Genomic DNA, 22,732 nt, shown 5'->3' on the forward strand with positions numbered 1-22,732 from the left:
GTGGGTGGCGGGTTGATTGTGTGGTGTGGTGTAAATAAAGAATATCAAACATTGTCTTTACAAGTAGAACTGCAAGTCCCAGCTAGCCTGCCCCGCATGCTGGTACTTGGAGAACCACAAGTACCAGCATGCAGGGCATTAAGGGCCCACTAGTACCTGTAGTTCACCTGTAAAAAAAATGTTTAAAAAAACACAGGACACACACACCGTGACAGTATAAGTTTATTAAACATACATACACACACACACATGTACACATACTCACCTATGTAACCTGTAGCATCGGTCCACTTGTCCGGTAAAGTATCCATAGGGGACCTGTGAAAAAAAACATACTCACCATCTCCTATGCGAGGTTCTGTCCTCTTCGTTCCAAAGTAGGCATCCCCGGACTTGGCAAAAAAAAAAAACGAAAACGCGATCCACGAACTTAGTACCGTTCTATAGAACGGTACTTCCCGAATGAGAGCTTAGCGGCGGGGTATCACCATGGAAACCCCGCTGCTAAGCGTTCATTGGCTGAGAGAGGTCATCTCCCGTCTCTCAGCCAATGAACGGCTCCCTCCATTGTAGTCAATGGTGGGAACCGCAGGGTAAACTTTAATAACCTTGCGGCTCCCAGCATTGACTACAATGGAGGGAGCCGTTCATTGGCTGAGAGAGACGGGAGATGGCCTCTCTCAGCCAATGAACGCTTAGCAGCGGGGTTTCCATGGTGATACCCCGCCGCTAAGCTCTCATTCGGGAAGTACCGTTCTATAGAACGGTACTAAGTTCGTGGATCGCGTTTTCGTTTTTTTTTTTTTTGCCAAGTCCGGGGATGCCTACTTTGGAACGAAGAGGACAGAACCTCGCATAGGAGATGGTGAGTATGTTTTTTTTCACAGGTCCCCTATGGATACTTTACCGGACAAGTGGACCGATGCTACAGGGTTACATAGGTGAGTATGTGTACATGTGTGTGTGTGTGTGTGTATGTATGTTTAATAAACTTATACTGTCACGGTGTGTGTGTCCTGTGTTTTTTTTAAACATTTTTTTACAGGTGAACTACAGGTACTAGTGGGCCCTTAATGCCCTGCATGCTGGTACTTGTGGTTCTCCAAGTACCAGCATGCGGGGCAGGCTTGCTGGGACTTGCAGTTCTACTTGTAAAGACAATGTTTGATATTCTTTATTTACACCACACCACACAATCAACCCGCCACCCACCGCCACCAGGGGTGGCGGGGATAGCCCCGGGCTATCAGCATGGGCCTGGGGAGCCCTGGAGAGGGTGACCCCTTTATTGGGGGGGTCCCCAGCTCTCCAGGGATCCCCGGCCTGGGCTGACTAGCGGTCAGGGCTGATGCTGCGGCTGGGGGGCCCGGTGAAAGGGCTCCCCTGGCTGTGGCATCAGCCCCCCGCTAGAAAAAGTCCAGTGCTGGTTCTGGAACATACAGGGGAACCCTACTCATTTTTTTCCCCTGTATTTCCAGAACCAGGACCGGATCAGAGCCCAGAGCTGGTTGCGCAGAATACGGGGGACCCCTACGTCGTTTGTCCCCCGTATTTTGGCAACCAGCTCTGGTTCTGACTAGCCCGGTGCTGGTTGTGTTTAAGTACAGGGGACCCCTATGTCATTTGTCCCCTGTATTTAAGCACACCCAGCACTGGGTCACTAATGCCCGGGGCTGGTTGCTCTTTTTTTGGGGGGGGGGCACGCCATTTTTTTCTCTTTTTACACAGGTTTTTTTTTTTTTTATTTACCACAGCAGCACAGACGGGTCTCACGGACCCGTTAGTGCTCTGTGTCAATGACACAGATGCAAGTAGCACGGATCTCCTGGTCCGTGCGTGCATCTGTGTCATTGAAATACACAGCAGCACAGACGGGTCTCACTGACCCATCTGTGCTCTGTGTCACTGTCAATCACACAGATGCATGTAGAACGGATCTCACGAGTCCGTGCTACATGCAAATGAGCACCATAATGCTGATTGGCTGAGAGCCGTGACAGACGGCTCTGTCAGCCAATCAGCACTTTGCCCATTAAAGGCAAAGGCATTTTTTTTTAAATGGCCGCTCGAGGCAAAACCTCGAGATCCGACAGCAGATCTCGAGGTTTTGCCTCGGGAGAGGGATCCGGGGCAGACAGGGAGATCCGAGCTTGGGCTCGGATCGCCCCGGATCCCCGAAGTTCGGGTGGGTTCGGTTCTCAGGGAACCGAACCCGCTCATCCCTAACTGGCATAGACACACACTGACAAAGACTACACAGACACACACTGACACAGACACTCACACTGACAAAGACTACACAGACAACACTGACAGACACACACACTGGCACAGACACACACACTGACAAAGACTACACAGACACACTGACAGAGGCACACACACTGACACACATCTCTCACTTAAAAACACAAATAAAAACAGCTCTGGCATCATTTATTAAAGATCAACCCCCACCCTGCCAGCACCCCTGCCCACTCGCCTCGCCGGCACCCCCTTCCCTGTCCACCTCACCAGCATACCGCACCCCACATGTGATACACAGACCTGCGGTGCGGCTCCAGGAGAGACTGCCGGCAGTATGATCTCTTTCACCCGGCAGCAGCTCTCAGTCTCTCACAATGCTGGTGCTCCCATGTGAACTGCCTAGGAGGGGCTACACGCTGCCGTTGCAGCTCCCCTTACAGCCAGTATAACAGCAGGCACAGTTGCCTGAGCTTCGGCAGGAGCCTGAGGATCTCTTTACAAAAAAAATAAATAGTTCAGCTTCACAGCGATGGAGCAGCTGGCAGGGGGGGTTTCTAGGTACTCAGTGTGCAAGTGTAGCAAAGATTCCAACTGTCCAAAAAAGTGGGACTGTCCTGATGTCCCACCCACACACTGCAGTGTACTGTGGTGGGGGGGAGTTAACACTCTTTTCCCCGCTGGTCTGCATAGCAGAGCAGAGCAGTGGGTGAATATAAGCTGTGCGCATGCGCAGGGCATCTACACATTACAGGGAGAGCCTGGGGACAGCCAAGCATCTCCGGAAATTCTAGGCATGCCCCCAGAGTGATGGAAACGGAGGAGTGCCATGAGGCAATGCCCCATTCCAGCGAGGCCATGCCCCTTTTCCAGGAATGAGTAAAGGGTCCCTAATTTTGATTCTCAATTGCTGGGAGGTATGGTTTAGGGGAGCAATGCAGAAAAGAGATTTCAATTTTACGAGCAAGATTATGGAAATGAGTTAACAGGTGGAGTGGTGCACTTGTAGGGCCCACACCACCATTTCCACTCTGCAGAAGAACTGTAGTTTTGGACCAGAGATTGGGTCTCATTTGTATAATATTCTTACAAAAGGTGCTCATTTAGGAGCATATTTCGCAATACGTATATGTGCCTGTGAATCTCTCCCCCGCTCTTCTCAGGGGTTTTTTTGCAAAATAATACCCTGAGAATTTGACCGCGCATGTGCAGCCTATTTCCCCCATCCCATGACCCCCTTGCGATCTTCCCTGCAATCCTCCCCCTCTAAGCTAACACTTACCTGCATGCTATGCTATTATCACAGGGCTACCACCGCTATTTTTTTTACAATTTAAGTTTATTAAATTTGGAAAGATCACATGTTCCATTACAAGTATGGGAAAATGCGATTGCTTACTAAAAAATGTGAAAAAAATGTGAATATAAGGCTTTGGAGGAATAATCTGAAAAGGGTGTGAAAACACCTGTTTTCACATTATTTTAGTAAATATAAAAAATTATATTGATAAATATGCCCCTAAAAATAAAGTGCAATGTGTGTAAAGAAAAAGTATATAATTAAAACTAAAGACGAAATATCAGTGAAAGTATTGGAAGTACAACCCTTGAAAATAGAATTTATAGACAGACATTATTTCTGAAACTCTAATTCTTAAAGTAAATAAATGGTGAAAGTAGTGGCTTCAGAGGAAAATGGAGTCATGTATAAGAGATAAGGGATTGACAACCATGTTCATACTGAAACTATTTTGACCTAATCATGTGTAATATAGTAGGGTTAGAATTATATGTTTATTGTATTTTTATTTATGTTGACAAGCAAAACAATCACTTCATCCAGATAGCTGCCCGATATTACTTAGACTTTTGTAAGGCAGTTATTTGACATTAATAATTTGACTTTAAGTTGTCAGTCAGTGATGAATTATATTGATAGCTTAATTTTTTTCCCCCTTAATTATCTACGAATGTATTATGGACTTTAGCTTGAGCAATTTGCAAACAATACATTTTATTCAATTTACTCCATTTATATTTGTTTTGTAGCTACACTTGGACCACCAACAGTTAACTTGATTCAAACTGATACATCAATTGAAATAAATCTGACACACCCTATTGATCTTCATCATATTTACAAATATGTAACATATCATATTTACAAGAATGACATAAGCATTGCGGTAATTAAGGTAAGTGTGTATTTTGTTTCCCCAAATAAGATTGTTCTATTTCTGAACAGAGGAGACTCAGACCAATGATTTGGAGTATTTACAACAGCAATAAACCCTCATAATATGTAATGGTAAGATCAGAGCCGTAACTAGACTTTTTGGTGCCCTGTGCCAGAGAGAGCATTAGTGCCCCCCCTCCCCATTTTTTAAATAGGGACATAAGATAGTGCAGTGGCATCACAAGGGGGGTGCGGGCCGCACCCGGGTGTCACCCGCCGAGGGGTGACACCAAGGTGCAGAGACTGACACTCCCCCACAGTGAAAGGAGCCGGGTGCTGCACTGTAGTATTAAGTGCAGCACCCGGCTCCTGACACTGTTAGGGAGCCGGTACTGCAACTCAAGCAGTGAGCACCCCCTGCAACCCCCTTCCCTCCCCAGTAATATTAATAATGGGACCACGGGGGATTGGGATCAGGCCGCGAGGCCACGTCACGCACCATCGATCGAGGCCACGCCCCTTCTCACAAGGCCCCACCCCTTTTTGGGGGTGCGGGGCTGCGCCGCACTCAAAATGTCCCTCCCCACACTGGGTGACAATGCGGGGAGGGACGCCACTGAGATAGTGCACCTGAAAAAGGGCCTTGGCCTCATGGGGAAGGGCCAGGGAAGAGATAGGGGAGGTCAGGAGATGCTGGGAATAAAAGAAGAGGAAGCTACAAGTGACAATGATAATAAGTATTAAAAGTGACCGGGCCCGAACAGTGCCCCCTGCCCTGTGCCATGGCACTGGTCACACCACCCTAGTTACGGCCCTGGGTAAGACATTACACAATTAAATAGAACGTATAGCAGTTAAAAGTGGATCCCATCTTGTTTAATGCAATAGAGACAATGAAATGCGTTACCAAGATTAGCAAAATAGTCATTTGAGATATTAAGAATTTATATTGTATTATTAAGTGAATGAAATGTGGTGTAAAGAAAAAGAAAAAATATGTTATATAATCCTGTCAGTTAGGACGATATAATGAAAAACACTACAAATAGAGAGAGAATCGCAAGGAACTTATGATTTCCGTCCCTCATAAAACAAAAGGAAATAGAGGGGAGTGCATTGGAATTGTGTTCAGGTTTTGATGTATTAAAATATCAAATCATGATCCTATTTTAAAATGAATGAAATTGTACACTATATATTCTTTTAAAATATAAGGTTTCAAAATCAGAAAACAAATCTTGTCAGTTCTCATAGGAGTAATTGGTGTAATGTGGTCAGTGAAATGTATCTCTCTTGTAAAGGTTTGTCCAGGGAGATCCTAATGATCACTGTGCTTCATCTTATCTAACAAGCATAATTCACTGCTATTCATGGAGTTAGAGTATTGAAGACGAGGAGAAAATGATATTCATAATTACACTCTTACCCTGTAATCTATTGATATCTAGAATCATTATTTAATACGCTTCAGGGCCGGTGTTCCATAAGATAATGTGCATTGAAAAAAAGAGTAAATCTGTTATTTAAATTAAGTTACCTATAAGATATTTAGGGTCTGACTCAGAGGTGGACCCAGAATAGGCCGCAGCAGCTTAGTTTGGTGGTCGCCCATCTGCTACTTGATGCAAATTCCGCTACAAAGCCCTACCCTTGTGTACATCCGTGCATTTAAATGTGCAAGGACTGAGACGCCCACTTTTAGCATCCGTACAGTAATACCGATTGGTACCTATAAAGATACCACCATCGGTCCCACCATCTAAACTTGCACCATCCCTATGGGAGGTGCAGTCTCTGTGTCCATATATATGGCTTTCTGTGCCAACCACTTTCACCGACATGCCTGCAACACTCCCATAACCTGCCCACAAGACAGACTGTCTCTATGTGTGCGCTAAGACAACTCCCTGTCACTGCCAAGGAATGTGCACTTCATTTTCAATGCAACTGCATTTCTGTACAGAGAGAATTGGGAAGGTGTGACTTAGGCGCATGCACAGTAGCTAACAATCGCTGATATTGGAATTACGTATACCTCTGACTCAGGACTTTAGTGTCAGCATCTTCAAAAGCTCAAATCATGACCTTGAACTAATCTCCCATCCATCTAGCCTTTGGTGTGTGCGGGAATGAAAGTGTTGTGCCAAACCTATTCAGTTTGATGTGGATACACCATATACTCTTATAGGTCTATGGGCCTGATTCAGAGCCGCTCGTAAGTGGCCGCTCGTTTGCTCCAAGCGATGTTTGCCCAACTGCGTACGGATCATTATACGCATGCGCGAACCAGTCAGTGCGGTTGAAATTCATGTGCTCGCAAAATAGCGAATGCCTGATAATTTGAGTAACAGAAAGATGCGTATGTGGGTGGTAACGGGGGAAGGTGCTTGAAAACGGGGAGTGGAGATCCGAACGCAGGCGTGCTTAAAGGTCAAAAAGGGCGTTTTATGGGTGTGCATAATTAAAACAGTAGCGTCATTGACAACGTCACTGGGTTATTTTATAGTCAGAACTGCTCGCAAAATTGTGGTAGGAAAAACCAACCCCAAGAATAGCGAGCAGTTCATACCCTGGTCGATGTACTCGATTAATCTATTAAATAGACGTAGGATGCGAGCGGCCAGGGGGCATATTTTTTCAAACAATGACTGCAAGTTTGGTTCGCTCGTTCAGACCTAGAGGCGTGAACAGACTGCAAAGAGCGAACGGTTGATTTGAATAGCCACCCCTATTTTCTGGACGAGCGAGCGCTAATTGCGTACGGCTCTGAATCAGGCCCTATATTTGTATCACATTGACCAAACCTATGGGGAACAGATCTTCTCAGGAATTAAATTGACTACTAAGAAACCATTATTGTTTCCTCAGTTTATTATTATATTAGGGATATAGGTCCTGATTCAGAGGTGCTCGCTATTTGCGAGCGCTCGCTCTGAATCAGGGCGGATTTAAAAAAAAAAAAACGCCTCCAGGTCGCTCGCATAGCTGTGGGTGACCACCAAAAGCTAGTGCGGGCGGCCTGGCAATGGTCGTGATTATCGCGACCATCGGGCTTGCGATGAGACCCTTGTGGTAGGGTCTCGTCCACCGCAAGCCCCAGTGAACTTCCTGCTCTAATAGAGCAGGAAGTTCACTACTGACATTACGTGTGATGTCAGTAGGGCCGCCCAGAAACTGCAGGCATTCCTTCGGGAACGCCTACGTTTGTGCAGCCACCCCCGACCCGTCTACAAAACGGGGCGAGCTGTCGATCAACATCGACAGCCGCACAGTCTTGTAAAGAGCCCCGGAGCGAGTGGTTTCTCACTCGCTCCGGGGCTCGCGCACGTGCAGTGCACATGCCGCACGTGAGCACTGCCCTACCATCGATCCGTTTGTGAGTGCAATGCGCTCGCGAGCGGGTTTGAATCAGGCCCATAATTCTGTTTTTATTCACTTAGCACTGGGGTGATCTTGCACTTTACAAAGCATCCTTTGTAGTGTTCTGGTATCCGGTAATTTATGACCTCTCTTCTGTCATTAATGAAAGGAAATTTCTCACATTGGCTACTTTTCCCATTGTTGTCATGCTCATGTAACTGATATAGGGGGAAATGTATCAAACTTTGGAGAGAGATAAAGTGCCATCCAATTGGCTTCTAACTGCCATTTTACAGACTGATTGGTTGGTACTTTATCTCTCTCCAAGGCTTGATACATCTTACGCTAAAGCTGAGTACACACCCGCAAACCTATCTAACAATTGGTAAGTGGATACACATATACCAATCATTCGGCCGATGTGTCTACGCTGTCTGCACTGACATCATAACTGAGCGGTCTTTTAAATTTGCCCACCCTGTTGAGGTGTCAGTCACCAGCAGGTCCCTGCGGCGAGTGTACGGGTGGTCGGCAGACTGCCCGTACACACAGCCAGACGTGCCGATATATCTGCAAGGTATATTGGCATTGGCTGTGCTGCAGGGCAGATGCAATATGTCTGTGAACCACATCATTCACAGACATATCGTCTGTACACACCCGCCGATGAACTACAGCTATATTTTGCACGGTCAATGGAACAGGCAAAATCTCTCAGTGTCAAAACAGGATTAGTCCCTTATTTAACCAAGTTCCCTTTCCTTCCTTTTTGAAATCCATATAGTGAATCTGTTTACATCCATGCTTAATTTTCTTCTAGGTGCCATACTATAAGATAGAGTATTTAGCCTTCCATACAACCTACTGTATAACTGCAAAGGTGTCTGTATTTGGGAAAGAAAGTAGTTTATCAAAGAAAGCATGCATCACAACTAAACCCGGTAAGGAAATGGAAAGCTCTATGTGTATTTTGTGTCTTTGTTTCTTCGCATACAAATGATTATTTTCATGATGCTGCCCAGATTACTCATATCCAAAATCTATGTCATTTCTCTGACTTCTAGCAATATTGAATGTGTGTGTTTCCCAATGTCCACCAAATTTATAGAGGGAAATTAAATTAGCTGTGGGACTATGGGGGCTTGTAGGTCCCGGATTAAGTACCCGGAGCAATTCAATTATATGTATCCCACAGGAAAGCTGAGTCCCCCCCCATAGGATCCAGAAGTAAAAGCTGCACGTTTTATTTTAAGATGTCTATTTTTATATTAAATTGTTAGTTTAGTTTATTATGCAGAGGCCGCACAGCTGTACAATGCACCTGCATACACAAGTAGGGCAGACACTGGGGGATTGTAGCTCACTTCATTCTCAATGATATTTATTGACATTAGAGGTCCAACCAGGGTACTGTCACTAACTTTACATAATGTTTCTAAGTATCAATTTAATGTGGGAAAATTTGCCCTATTTGTTATCACAAACATGGACACTTTTGTACGTCTGGCATATGTGGGTACATAATTGCATAGAGCTGCTATGTTATAATAGATATCCCTTTATAGAGTCTACAGTATTTAATTCTTATTGACAACTTAGAGCCTCTATTTGAGTAAGGACCAAATCCAGCTATAGGGTCGGATACAAAGTTGCATGCAAATTGCCTGCAATTACACTCACACTGAACTAAATAACAATATTTATCCATATGCCAAGTTTTACGCAATTGTGTGGCCGCACTACCCAGATCTGTCCACCCATCACCATGATCAACACACACTTGCAGGGCCGGCTCGTCCATTATGCTGCGTACGCGGCTGAGTAGAGCACCGCAGTGAGAAGGGCGCCGCTGTAGAGATGGGGCCCAGCGCCGTACTCAGCAGTAGTGGTGGCAGTGAGGATTTGTCGCCAGACAGACAGCTATGGAGAGAGAGACTATTGTGGCTAGCAGGCCGGCAGCTAATCAGGAGTGGCTAAAGGGCAACTCCTGATTGGCTGCTGATCAACTAGCCACGAATGGCTCGCAGCCGGTGCCAAATTCAAATTGCAGCTGAGGTGTCTCTCTCCATGGCTCCCAGCCTGTGAGCTGTAATATCCCCTGTACCTGCCATCAGCCCCCTCTGTGCCTCCCATGAGCCCCCTCTGTCTGTAATATCCTGTTTCTGTAATATTTTCCCTATCTGTAATATACCCCCCTGTATCTGTAATATCCTCCCCTATCTATAATATACCCTGTGTTTGTAATATCTCCCATGTCTGTGATAATATATCCCCTGTATCTGTAATACCCCCTGTTTGTAATTTTCCCTATATCTGTAATACCCCATCTGTAATGTCTCCATGTCGGTACTCCACCCCCTGTCACTGTGCCTGGTGCTCACCTGTCACACAGCCCCCAGCCTGATGTCCCCTGTCACACAGCCCTGTGCCCTGGCCACCAGCACAGCAGGGAGTGACATCCATGTGTCCATGATGCCTGGTACTAGCTGTGGTCTCTGCCACACCAGGAGATGCCCTCTGAGCTCCTGGAGATCTGTGTCCTGGTGCGTGCCCTAGTGGAAAAGGTCTCGGAGACAAACAAGGTGGGTGCAGGAGTGATAGTAAAAAAAAACACTATCCCCTGTCCCTTCTAATAATTCTGCTTTATTCTTTCGTAACATTACCCAGTGCCTGCTGTCTGTTTTACTTCTTTTCACAGTGCCCCTCTCCTCTCTGCACAGTGCCCCTCTCCTCTCTGCACAGTGCCCCTCTCTTCTCTGCACAGTGCCCCTCTCTTCTCTGCACAGTGCCCCTCTCTTCTCTGCACAGTGCCCCTCTCTTCTCTGCACAGTGCCCCTCTCCTCTCTGCACAGTGCCCCTCTCTTCTCTGCACAGTGCCCCTCTCTTCTCTGCACAGTGCCCCTCTCTTCTCTGCACAGTGCCCCTCTCTTCTCTGCACAGTGCCCCTCTCTTCTCTGCACAGTGCCCCTCTCGTCTCTGCACAGTGCCCCTCTCGTCTCTGCACAGTGCCCCTCTCGTCTCTGCACAGTGCCCCTCTCGTCTCTGCACAGTGCCCCTCTCGTCTCTGCACAGTGCCCCTCTCGTCTCTGCACAGTGCCCCTCTCCTCTATTCACACTCCCCTTCTCCTCTCTGCACAGTGCCCCTTTCCTCTCTGCACAGTGCCCCTTTCCTCTCTGCACAGTGCCCCTCTCTTCTCTGCACAGTGCCCCTCTCTTCTCTGCACAGTGCCCCTCTCCTCTCTGCACAGTGCCCCTCTCCTCTCTGCAGAGTGCCCCTTTCCTCTCTTCACACTCCCCTTCTCCTCTCTGCACAGTGCCCCTCTCCTCTCTGCACAGTGTCCCTCTCCTCTCTGCACAGTGCCCCTCTCCTCTCTGCACAGTGCCCCTCTCCTCTCTGCACACTCCCCTTCTCCTCTCTGCACAGTGCCCCTCTCCTCTCTGCACAGTGTCCCTTTCCTCTCTGCACAGTGCCCCTCTCCTCTCTGCACAGTGCCCCTCTCCTCTCTGCACAGTGCCCCTCTCCTCTCTGCACAGTGCCCCTTTCCTCTCTTCACACTCCCCTTCTCCTCTCTGCACAGTGCCCCTCTCCTCTCTGCACAGTGTCCCTCTCCTCTCTGCACAGTGCCCCTCTCCTCTCTGGACAGTGTCCCTCTCCTCTCTGCACACTCCCCTTCTCCTCTCTGCACAGTGCCCCTCTCCTCTATTCACACTCCCCTTCTCCTCTCTGCACAGTGCCCCTTCTCCTCTCTGCACAGTGCCCCTTTCCTCTCTGCACAGTGCCCCTTTCCTCTCTGCACAGTGCCCCTCTCTTCTCTGCAAAGTGCCCCTCTCTTCTCTGCACAGTGCCCCTCTCCTCTCTGCACAGTGCCCCTCTCCTCTCTGCAGAGTGCCCCTTTCCTCTCTTCACACTCCCCTTCTCCTCTCTGCACAGTGCCCCTCTCCTCTCTGCACAGTGTCCCTCTCCTCTCTGCACAGTGCCCCTCTCCTCTCTGCACAGTGCCCCTCTCCTCTCTGCACACTCCCCTTCTCCTCTCTGCACAGTGCCCCTCTCCTCTCTGCACAGTGCCTTTTTCCTCTCTGCACAGTGCCCCTTTCCTCTCTGCACAGTGCCCCTCTCCTCTCTGCACAGTGCCCCTCTCCTCTCTGCAGAGTGCCCCTTTCCTCTCTTCACACTCCCCTTCTCCTCTCTGCACAGTGCCCCTCTCCTCTCTGCACAGTGTCCCTCTCCTCTCTGCACAGTGCCCCTCTCCTCTCTGCACAGTGCCCCTCTCCTCTCTGCACACTCCCCTTCTCCTCTCTGCACAGTGCCCCTTTCCTCTCTGCACAGTGCCCCTTTCCTCTCTGCACAGTGCCCCTTTCCTCTCTGCACAGTGCCCCTCTCCTCTCTGCACAGTGCCCCTCTCCTCTCTGCAGAGTGCCCCTTTCCTCTCTTCACACTCCCCTTCTCCTCTCTGCACAGTGCCCCTCTTCTCTCTGCACAGTGTCCCTCTCCTCTCTGCACAGTGTCCCTCTCCTCTCTGCACAGTGCCCCTCTCCTCTCTGCACAGTGCCCCTCTCCTCTCTGCACAGTGTCCCTCTCCTCTCTGCACAGTGTCCCTCTCCTCTCTGCACAGTGTCCCTCTCCTCTCTGCACAGTGTCCCTCTCCTCTCTGCACAGTGTCCCTCTCCTCTCTGCACAGTGCCCCTCTCCTCTCTGCACAGTGCCCCTCTCCTCTCTGCACACTCCCCTTCTCCTCTCTGCACAGTGCCCCTCTCCTCTCTGCACAGTGCCCCTTTCCTCTCTGCACAGTGCCCCTTTCCTCTCTGCACAGTGCCCCTCTCCTCTCTGCACAGTGCCCCTTCTCCTCTCTTCACACTCCTTCTCCTCTCTGCACAGTGCCCCTCTCCTCTCTGCACAGTGCCCCTCTCCTCTCTTCACACTCCCCTTCTCCTCTCTGCACAGTGCCCCTCTCCTCTCTGCACACTCCCCTTCTCCTCTCTGCACAGTGCCCCTCTCCTCTATTCACACTCCCCTTCTCCTCTCTGCACAGTGCCCCTTTCCTCTGCACAGTGCCCCTTTCCTCTCTGCACAGTGCCCCTCTCTTCTCTGCAAAGTGCCCCTCTCTTCTCTGCACAGTGCCCCTCTCCTCTCTGCACAGTGCCCCTCTCCTCTCTGCACAGTGCCCCTTTCCTCTCTTCACACTCCCCTTCTCCTCTCTGCACAGTGCCCCTCTCCTCTCTGCACAGTGTCCCTCTCCTCTCTGCACAGTGCCCCTCTCCTCTCTGCACAGTGCCCCTCTCCTCTCTGCACAGTGCCCCTCTCCTCTCTGCACAGTGTCCCTCTCCTCTCTGCACAGTGCCCCTCTCCTCTCTGCACAGTGCCCCTCTCCTCTCTGCACACTCCCCTTCTCCTCTCTGCACAGTGCCCCTCTCCTCTCTGCACAGTGCCTTTTTCCTCTCTGCACAGTGCCCCTTTCCTCTCTGCACAGTGCCCCTCTCCTCTCTGCACAGTGCCCCTCTCCTCTCTGCAGAGTGCCCCTTTCCTCTCTTCACACTCCCCTTCTCCTCTCTGCACAGTGCCCCTCTCCTCTCTGCACAGTGTCCCTCTCCTCTCTGCACAGTGCCCCTCTCCTCTCTGCACAGTGCCCCTCTCCTCTCTGCACACTCCCCTTCTCCTCTCTGCACAGTGCCCCTCTCCTCTCTGCACAGTGCCCCTTTCCTCTCTGCACAGTGCCCCTTTCCTCTCTGCACAGTGCCCCTCTCCTCTCTGCACAGTGCCCCTCTCCTCTCTGCAGAGTGCCCCTTTCCTCTCTTCACACTCCCCTTCTCCTCTCTGCACAGTGCCCCTCTCCTCTCTGCACAGTGTCCCTCTCCTCTCTGCACAGTGTCCCTCTCCTCTCTGCACAGTGCCCCTCTCCTCTCTGCACACTCCCCTTCTCCTCTCTGCACAGTGCCCCTCTCCTCTATTCACACTCCCCTTCTCCTCTCTGCACAGTGCCCCTTCTCCTCTCTGCACAGTGCCCCTTTCCTCTCTGCACAGTGCCCCTTTCCTCTCTGCACAGTGCCCCTCTCTTCTCTGCAAAGTGCCCCTCTCTTCTCTGCACAGTGCCCCTCTCCTCTCTGCACAGTGCCCCTCTCCTCTCTGCAGAGTGCCCCTTTCCTCTCTTCACACTCCCCTTCTCCTCTCTGCACAGTGCCCCTCTCCTCTCTGCACAGTGTCCCTCTCCTCTCTGCACAGTGCCCCTCTCCTCTCTGCACAGTGCCCCTCTCCTCTCTGCACACTCCCCTTCTCCTCTCTGCACAGTGCCCCTCTCCTCTCTGCACAGTGCCTTTTTCCTCTCTGCACAGTGCCCCTTTCCTCTCTGCACAGTGCCCCTCTCCTCTCTGCACAGTGCCCCTCTCCTCTCTGCAGAGTGCCCCTTTCCTCTCTTCACACTCCCCTTCTCCTCTCTGCACAGTGCCCCTCTCCTCTCTGCACAGTGTCCCTCTCCTCTCTGCACAGTGCCCCTCTCCTCTCTGCACAGTGCCCCTCTCCTCTCTGCACACTCCCCTTCTCCTCTCTGCACAGTGCCCCTTTCCTCTCTGCACAGTGCCCCTTTCCTCTCTGCACAGTGCCCCTTTCCTCTCTGCACAGTGCCCCTCTCCTCTCTGCACAGTGCCCCTCTCCTCTCTGCAGAGTGCCCCTTTCCTCTCTTCACACTCCCCTTCTCCTCTCTGCACAGTGCCCCTCTTCTCTCTGCACAGTGTCCCTCTCCTCTCTGCACAGTGTCCCTCTCCTCTCTGCACAGTGCCCCTCTCCTCTCTGCACAGTGCCCCTCTCCTCTCTGCACAGTGTCCCTCTCCTCTCTGCACAGTGTCCCTCTCCTCTCTGCACAGTGTCCCTCTCCTCTCTGCACAGTGTCCCTCTCCTCTCTGCACAGTGTCCCTCTCCTCTCTGCACAGTGCCCCTCTCCTCTCTGCACAGTGCCCCTCTCCTCTCTGCACACTCCCCTTCTCCTCTCTACACAGTGCCCCTCTCCTCTCTGCACAGTGCCCCTTTCCTCTCTGCACAGTGCCCCTTTCCTCTCTGCACAGTGCCCCTCTCCTCTCTGCACAGTGCCCCTTCTCCTCTCTTCACACTCCTTCTCCTCTCTGCACAGTGCCCCTCTCCTCTCTGCACAGTGCCCCTCTCCTCTCTTCACACTCCCCTTCTCCTCTCTGCACAGTGCCCCTCTCCTCTCTGCACACTCCCCTTCTCCTCTCTGCACAGTGCCCCTCTCCTCTATTCACACTCCCCTTCTCCTCTCTGCACAGTGCCCCTTTCCTCTGCACAGTGCCCCTTTCCTCTCTGCACAGTGCCCCTCTCTTCTCTGCAAAGTGCCCCTCTCTTCTCTGCACAGTGCCCCTCTCCTCTCTGCACAGTGCCCCTCTCCTCTCTGCACAGTGCCCCTTTCCTCTCTTCACACTCCCCTTCTCCTCTCTGCACAGTGCCCCTCTCCTCTCTGCACAGTGTCCCTCTCCTCTCTGCACAGTGCCCCTCTCCTCTCTGCACAGTGCCCCTCTCCTCTCTGCACAGTGCCCCTCTCCTCTCTGCACAGTGTCCCTCTCCTCTCTGCACAGTGCCCCTCTCCTCTCTGCACAGTGCCCCTCTCCTCTCTGCACACTCCCCTTCTCCTCTCTGCACAGTGCCCCTCTCCTCTCTGCACAGTGCCTTTTTCCTCTGTGCACAGTGCCCCTTTCCTCTCTGCACAGTGCCCCTCTCCTCTCTGCACAGTGCCCCTCTCCTCTCTGCAGAGTGCCCCTTTCCTCTCTTCACACTCCCCTTCTCCTCTCTGCACAGTGCCCCTCTCCTCTCTGCACAGTGCCCCTCTCCTCTCTGCACAGTGTCCCTCTCCTCTCTGCACAGTGCCCCTCTCCTCTCTGCACACTCCCCTTCTCCTCTCTGCACAGTGCCCCTCTCCTCTCTGCACAGTGCCCCTTTCCTCTCTGCACAGTGCCCCTTTCCTCTCTGCACAGTGCCCCTCTCCTCTCTGCACAGTGCCCCTCTCCTCTCTGCAGAGTGCCCCTTTCCTCTCTTCACACTCCCCTTCTCCTCTCTGCACAGTGCCCCTCTCCTCTCTGCACAGTGTCCCTCTCCTCTCTGCACAGTGTCCCTCTCCTCTCTGCACAGTGCCCCTCTCCTCTCTGCACAGTGCCCCTCTCCTCTCTGCACACTCCCCTTCTCCTCTCTGCACAGTGCCCCTCTCCTCTCTGCACAGTGCCCCTTTCCTCTCTGCACAGTGCCCCTTTCCTCTCTGCACAGTGCCCCTCTCCTCTCTGCACAGTGCCCCTTCTCCTCTCTTCACACTCCTTCTCCTCTCTGCACAGTGCCCCTCTCCTCTCTGCACAGTGCCCCTCTCCTCTCTTCACACTCCCCTTCTCCTCTCTGCACAGTGCCCCTCTCCTCTCTGCAGAGTGCCCCTTTCCTCTCTGCACAGTGCCCCTCTCTTCTCTGCAAAGTGCCCCTCTCTTCTCTGCACAGTGCCCCTCTCCTCTCTGCACAGTGCCCCTCTCCTCTCTGCAGAGTGCCCCTTTCCTCTCTTCACACTCCCCTTCTCCTCTCTGCACAGTGCCCCTCTCCTCTCTGCACAGTGTCCCTCTCCTCTCTGCACAGTGCCCCTCTCCTCTCTGCACAGTGCCCCTCTCCTCTCTGCACACTCCCCTTCTCCTCTCTGCACAGTGCCCCTCTCCTCTCTGCACAGTGCCTTTTTCCTCTCTGCACAGTGCCCCTTTCCTCTCTGCACAGTCGCCTTCTCCTTTCTTCATAGGCTGCGGGGAAGGCTCATAAGCTTAATTTTTTGGAGTTTGGTACATAGGGGTCATATTGTAGTTCCCATTGACTGGGGACTGCTATCAGCACTGATAGTTAGCCTTTCTGTGAAATCTACTGCATTAGGCTCTTAGAAAATAGGGGTGATACATAAAATTATGCAAAAACTGTAGTTTCTGCATAATTTTATGAAAAAAAATGCCTTGATATGTAGGCCCCATAGTGCTTTAACTTTATAAGTGTATAATATCGTATAATCCACTAAGGGGCACAAAAATCTATATTCGCCTACAATAAAAATAAGCTTGGGCCACACTTGCACCCTATACCTGGTGCAAGCGATCCATCTGGAATCATATCTGTACTTATGCATAACTTACAGTAACTTAGCCTGCAATTACGACTACACTCCCTCACTGAACTCAGCCTACATAAATACACCCCATTGCCGCAGAGTTACGCCCATTCATCTGCAAGTGAAGAAAGATGTGACTAAAACGAGTACAATTCTGAATCGTAACTGCGTCACAAATGCATGTGCTCAGCTACAAAGCGTTGGCAGTGCTAAAAATCGCAACATCTCTCTGCAGAACAACCTAGCATGCAACACTGTATCAGACCCTAAAGCAGGCCATACACAGTGCGATGGCACAGCGCGAGGCGATGGGGGATCCGACTTCCAACATATCAGGCATTCCCCATAAACGGTGCGATCGGGTGGCTGACTGCCCGATATGCCGGCTCTCCCCTCCCTCACATTGCATCCCCTGATCGACTGACCCTGCAGTAAGATCAGGGGGTGCGATGTACGACCCCACAGGTGCGCGCTCGGTCCGACATCAGGCCCATACACGGTGCGATATAGCAGCCAAATCGCACCAATCAGTCGGATCAGCTGCTTTATCGCACCGTGTATGGGCACCTTAAGGGTGCAAATTTACAACTGGACAAATCATGATGCAAGTTGATAAAGTGCACTCTTTTGTGTCTGCATGGAAATACTGGCTGGCTTTGCATGTAGCACACACATACTGGCCAGCTTTATTCTCCACTGCGACATAGGATGCAGCCCTATCACAATTTTTAATCTGTCTGTGCAAAATCAAAGGGAAACAGTTGCAAATTAGACCAAAATCGACAATTTCAGTCCAATTTTCATAGTTAGCAAATAGGAACAAATGTCCCCAACCTTGAACAGTTCAAATGAGCTGCCTTATATCAAATATATAGATATACTGCTGTTTAATAGGGAATTCATAACTAACTCTGGGCCTGATTCAGTAAGGATCACTATTGTGATTGCAATAGCGATTACGCACGCAGTTCAATTGCAATAGTATGCTAATTAATTGTGATCGCTATGCCGCCCCAGCACTACATAAGGACGCCCACTTTACCTTACACACATCCGTAATGTTTAGCAAGACTGTGCAAACATCGGTACCATAGTAGCCTCACACTCACACTCGCACAAGCTCTAACCTTACTCAGGAATTGCTAACTTCAGTGCACGTTATCAGGCCTCAGGCTGCGTAGGGAATTCCAGTGGATAATTTATGCACGCCCATGTAACAGTGTTCAAACGCACTGGCACACGTGCATTTCGCCAACTACCACCCCGTCTCCACCCACAAACAGCACTTCCTGTCAATCACTCTGCAATGGGTCTGCGTAGTCATTGTGATCGCAGTCCCGATCGCAATGGCCAGTTCGCGCATGGGCACTGCGACGCATGTGCAGAATGCAACAATTGGCCTATTGTGTGCGTATTACAGTAACAACTGTGATCCAAGCTGAATCAGGCCCTCTAATACTCTTTCAAAGGCTTTCAGCACAGTATTCTCTAATCATAGAAAGCCATTTATGGAATAGAAGTGGAAGTGCAGTCCAGCCCAAAGTCCTAATCACTTCATCACTAGCACCTAAGACACCAATATATAAAACGTGCCTTTGTACAAAAGAGAGATGTGTGTTATTACTGTAATCATTTATACTGTAGTATGACTTGAAAATGCATGTTGTAGTATTAGGACCCGTGTATATATACAGAACTGCCTACATTCAACTTTTTGATCAGGTTTACTTCATGCATAGACACTGCATTTTTTGTTGGTCTATTTGGCCGGAATGACCAATTTGGTAAACCATTGTAAGGTGTGTTCTAAACACTTAAACTCTGCACACAATGATGCGAATCATTTGGCATGGTTTTTTTCTGTAAAAATGTGTAGGGTTTGCCCAGATTGCTGTATGTGTGGGAGAAAATCTGGCCCTATTGTATATTCCTAGCCACAAAGATTTGATATCAACGTAATAGTAAGGTGAAAGAGATAACCTATCCTTGATATGGGTTGGGTACGTGATCTGGGCGCACAGAATCCCAACACCGGAATCCTGATGGAGGAAATCCTGACGCATGCATGTTAGCAGGTAAGTAATTTAACCTTTCCCCTAACCCTTACCCACCTTTCAAGCAGCCTAACCCTAACCCCCACTCCCGCAGCCTAACCCTAACTGCCCCCCCACTCACGCAGCCTTACTCTGCTCTCCCACAGCCAAACCCTAAACCTACTCCTTAGTTTGCAGCTGCCGCGATTCTGACACCTTACAGGATTCCGGCACCAGGGTTCTGAGTGCTGGCATTCTGTACGCTGGGATGCTGACTACATCCCCTTCGTATATACTTTCTACAAGTGCTGTATTTGACTATATTCAGAGCATATTAATAAGAGTTAAAATTGCTGTTATTTTTTACAGATCGGAGGTCCGATGAAATTGTTACAGTTATTGTAGGTATTTTGTCTGTGGTACTTGTCGCCTGTGTATTGTTTGCAGCAGGATATGGTGTGCATAAATATATCCATGTCAGCAACCTGAGTCAACCACACATTCTGGTAAGTCTCAAATTTATATTGGCATATCACAACATTAATTCTCAGTGCCTTTTTGAATGAGGAACCCAGATATAAACTAAGAGCTGTGTAAAGTGTCAGTTTGGTTCTTCTTCCATTTATATCATTGGCATTTTATGGTATGAAGTATAGTAATGGCTGCACTGTTTGTAATAACACTGTTGTAGGTCCTGTAACACATTTTCTGCTCACACATGTTTCACTGTAACTCTCCAGAACTTTTTTGTGAAAATCAGTAATATGAATACAGTATTAAGTAGTTAAAGATCTGAATACAGTCAGATTTATTTTCATCTGAGTTATGTATTATAAATGTAATTTTTGATTTGTTTCATTATTATTTCAGAACATAACGGCTAACAATAACAAAAACAACAGAGTTTTTGTTGAAGGGCATACTGTGACCATACATCTTATTACCATTGAGTCTGGCATTAAACACTTGCAAAAAAACATGTCTGATGAACAAAAAATCCAAACCAAGAGTGAGCTGTACTTCACTGATGGTGGAGACCATATCAGTCATGACTCAGGAGTTATAGAAGATGATCTTGGTTATGTCAGTCTCCCGGAACCAGTGCCAGCTAGTACGCCAAGTAAGCCACAGCTGTCACCATATGATATGCCTCATCGTCTTGTTAGAGAACAAGTTATACCCATATCAGCACCACTAGATCCTGAACTTGGGGAACAAGATCTGTATGGACAAATTAAATGCAAGTCTGACACTGCATCTTGGCAAGAAAATGATGATTTGAAAGTCATTCAAAATATATCAGATAGAACTTTGTCTGCCTACCTCCCAAAGAATGATAATCATGTTACCAAATTACACTCATTAAATGATGACCAAGAATTTTTAATAGACCAAAATTGTGAAAATGTAACAGATGACACAGATCTCTCTGAATCTGGAACCCTGTTTGTAGATTGGAGTCCAAAGAGTCCTCACCTCCGTATCCCAAACTTGTGTATCAAAGCAGATGAGCAATTCTGCACAGAGGAATGCCATGAAGTAAAAGAGGGACTTTTGTCGCATCTCAGCATACTCCTCCAACCGGAGGAACCCTCAGAGAAAGATGAGTTAGTACAGCTGATGGAACGCTGGGAGCTGAGCATAAAAATGGAGGAATAGACAAATTAGAAAACATTAAGTACACTGGGTCTGATTCAGAGATTGTTGGGGGTCTGCACATGCAATGATGATAGCTCACAGTCTCTCCTTTGGGAGGCTGACACAAGGACAGTGTCGCTAGGTATAATCGTTCCTGGCTGTGTCCTGCAAAGCTATGTATGTAACCTTCTAATTTTGAAATAAAATAAGGGCACTGCCGATATGTTCCTGAGTTAAAAAGTATTTTTATTTAAATCGTTTTTCAAAATACTTCATATCATCTGCAAATCTTTGCTAACCTTTTAAGTTAGATATAATTATAATCAGCCTTCTTTTCCCTTTATGTTGCATATTTGTAATAAATGGTGGCACATTTTAGTTGGGTGAATAAAGACTATGCATGCCAAATGGTATGCAGTTAGACTGTCAATGTTCACTATTTTGATACTCATAATGTCAACACCAGAATGTTGACATGGTTGAAGTATCAACATGTTACATGCTGACATCTGAGGTGGTAGAGGCTGATACAGTAGAGCGGTTTAACATGCTCAGGATAGATATAAGGATAGTCCTACTAAGAATTAAGGATTCAATATGGTTTGAGGTTACCAAAAGTTAAAAAAATTGACAAACTAGGTTGACAAACTAAGGTTAGGGACACCTTACAATAGCATGGTTGACATTATGACCATGTTGACATTTTATCAGTGTCGACGTAGTCAACTTCAACATAAAATACAGAACCCTGCCAAAAAAATGTCCAGCCCTGGCTTCCACTATCCTGACCTTGTGTCTAGGGTAGATCAAATTAGAGCTATAGACAGGAGAGACTGAGCAAAGACTGCCTGAAGGTTATTTATTACAATACATACGGCAAAACTTAAAAAACATTAGTTTTTTTTTTAAAGTATATAATCTGCAATATTTTTTTTTAAATTAAGTCATCTTAATATGCTATGACTTTATATTTCTTATCTACCAACAACCATATGTTCTTTCTAAGCTACAGTCATTGAGAAAAAAGTTGTAGACTATTCATGTGTTTTTGTTTGTTTTTTCCCCAGATCAAATTAAAATGATTCTTCTTTTTGTTAGAAATTGAATATTAAATTATATTGAGACAGAATGTTTTTACTATACATATACTGTACAAGTTCTTGAGCTCATTTGGGAGACAAGTAAAAAAAAGCATACCTTGCACCTAGACCAGGCCTGGCCAACCTGTGGCTCTCCAGCTTGTGTGAAACTGCAAGTCCCAGCAGCATTCCCTAATACCCAAACAAGGCATGCCGGGACTTGCAGCTTGGCAACATCTACAGAGACACAGGTTGACCGGGCCTGACCGATACAAACTATGTTGCATTGCAAGGCGTGCAAATACATTTATTTTGTCTTCTTGCAGGGTAAATACTGGCTGTTTTTGTATGTAGGCCACAAAATGCTGGACAGTTTTATTTTCATACTGCAATTTAGATTTCAGTTTGGACACATCTCTCCATATCTAAATCTCACTATGTGATAGGGCCACTTCTAAATTTTATGTAAGGTGAGCTCATTGAAATGAACCGCTCTTCATCTGCGCAATCAAGTTTATAAATATGCCATAAACTTCATGTAAAATATTATGAAATGCATAAAATAGTGTGCACGTACAAATATAGTACAATGATAAAAAAGGTAAATATGAAGTGGCTGCACTTTAGCAGGAAAAGGATAATAAAAACATCTTCCAAAAATATATTCAGTTTATGTTTTTATATATTTATCTTAGGATTATTAATATAGCCCTCTTGTTTGACGCATTTATACTCCTACAAAGCTGTTTCACATTTGTTTTATGGAATTTCTCCTTTTCATTTCTTTTCTTTGTTTCATCAAACTACTATTAAAAGATTTATAATTCTGCAGACTTACCGCAGTGTAATGTGACTACCATGGCAACCACAGTCACATGACACATGATGAGCAGAGAGGCTTAGGAACACTTGTCTGAGTTTTGTTTTTACTGTAAATCCCACTCCTCCTCATTCCCCATTTACTATCACATTACAGAGTTGTGTACCTGAATGAATGTGTTTGTGTCTGGCAGCCATACTTGTTTTCGCTGCAGAGGAAAAGAAAAGTATTTTTAGGAGGATAATTTGAAAAATGATGCA

At 48.0% G+C, this 22,732-nt stretch overlaps 1 protein-coding gene across 1 annotated transcript in view; it reads left to right on the forward strand.

Annotated features, from left to right (window-relative positions):
* LOC148543079 (interleukin-20 receptor subunit alpha-like) overlaps positions 1 to 22,314 on the forward strand; it is an 81,228-nt gene extending 58,914 nt beyond the window's left edge. The window contains exons 7-10 of the mRNA XM_088452912.1: positions 4,294 to 4,439; positions 8,601 to 8,721; positions 19,305 to 19,441; positions 19,806 to 22,314. Of these exons, the coding sequence (XP_088309038.1) occupies positions 4,294 to 4,439; positions 8,601 to 8,721; positions 19,305 to 19,441; positions 19,806 to 20,594 (1,193 nt within the window). The 3' untranslated portion in view covers positions 20,595 to 22,314. The remainder of the gene's footprint in view (positions 1 to 4,293; positions 4,440 to 8,600; positions 8,722 to 19,304; positions 19,442 to 19,805) is intronic.
* Positions 22,315 to 22,732: the final 418 nt, after the last annotated feature.

Source organism: Taudactylus pleione, unplaced genomic scaffold (genome assembly GCF_031769625.1).
Source record: "Taudactylus pleione unplaced genomic scaffold, aTauple2 ptg000006l, whole genome shotgun sequence".
In the NCBI taxonomy this organism is placed as follows: domain Eukaryota; kingdom Metazoa; phylum Chordata; class Amphibia; order Anura; family Myobatrachidae; genus Taudactylus; species Taudactylus pleione.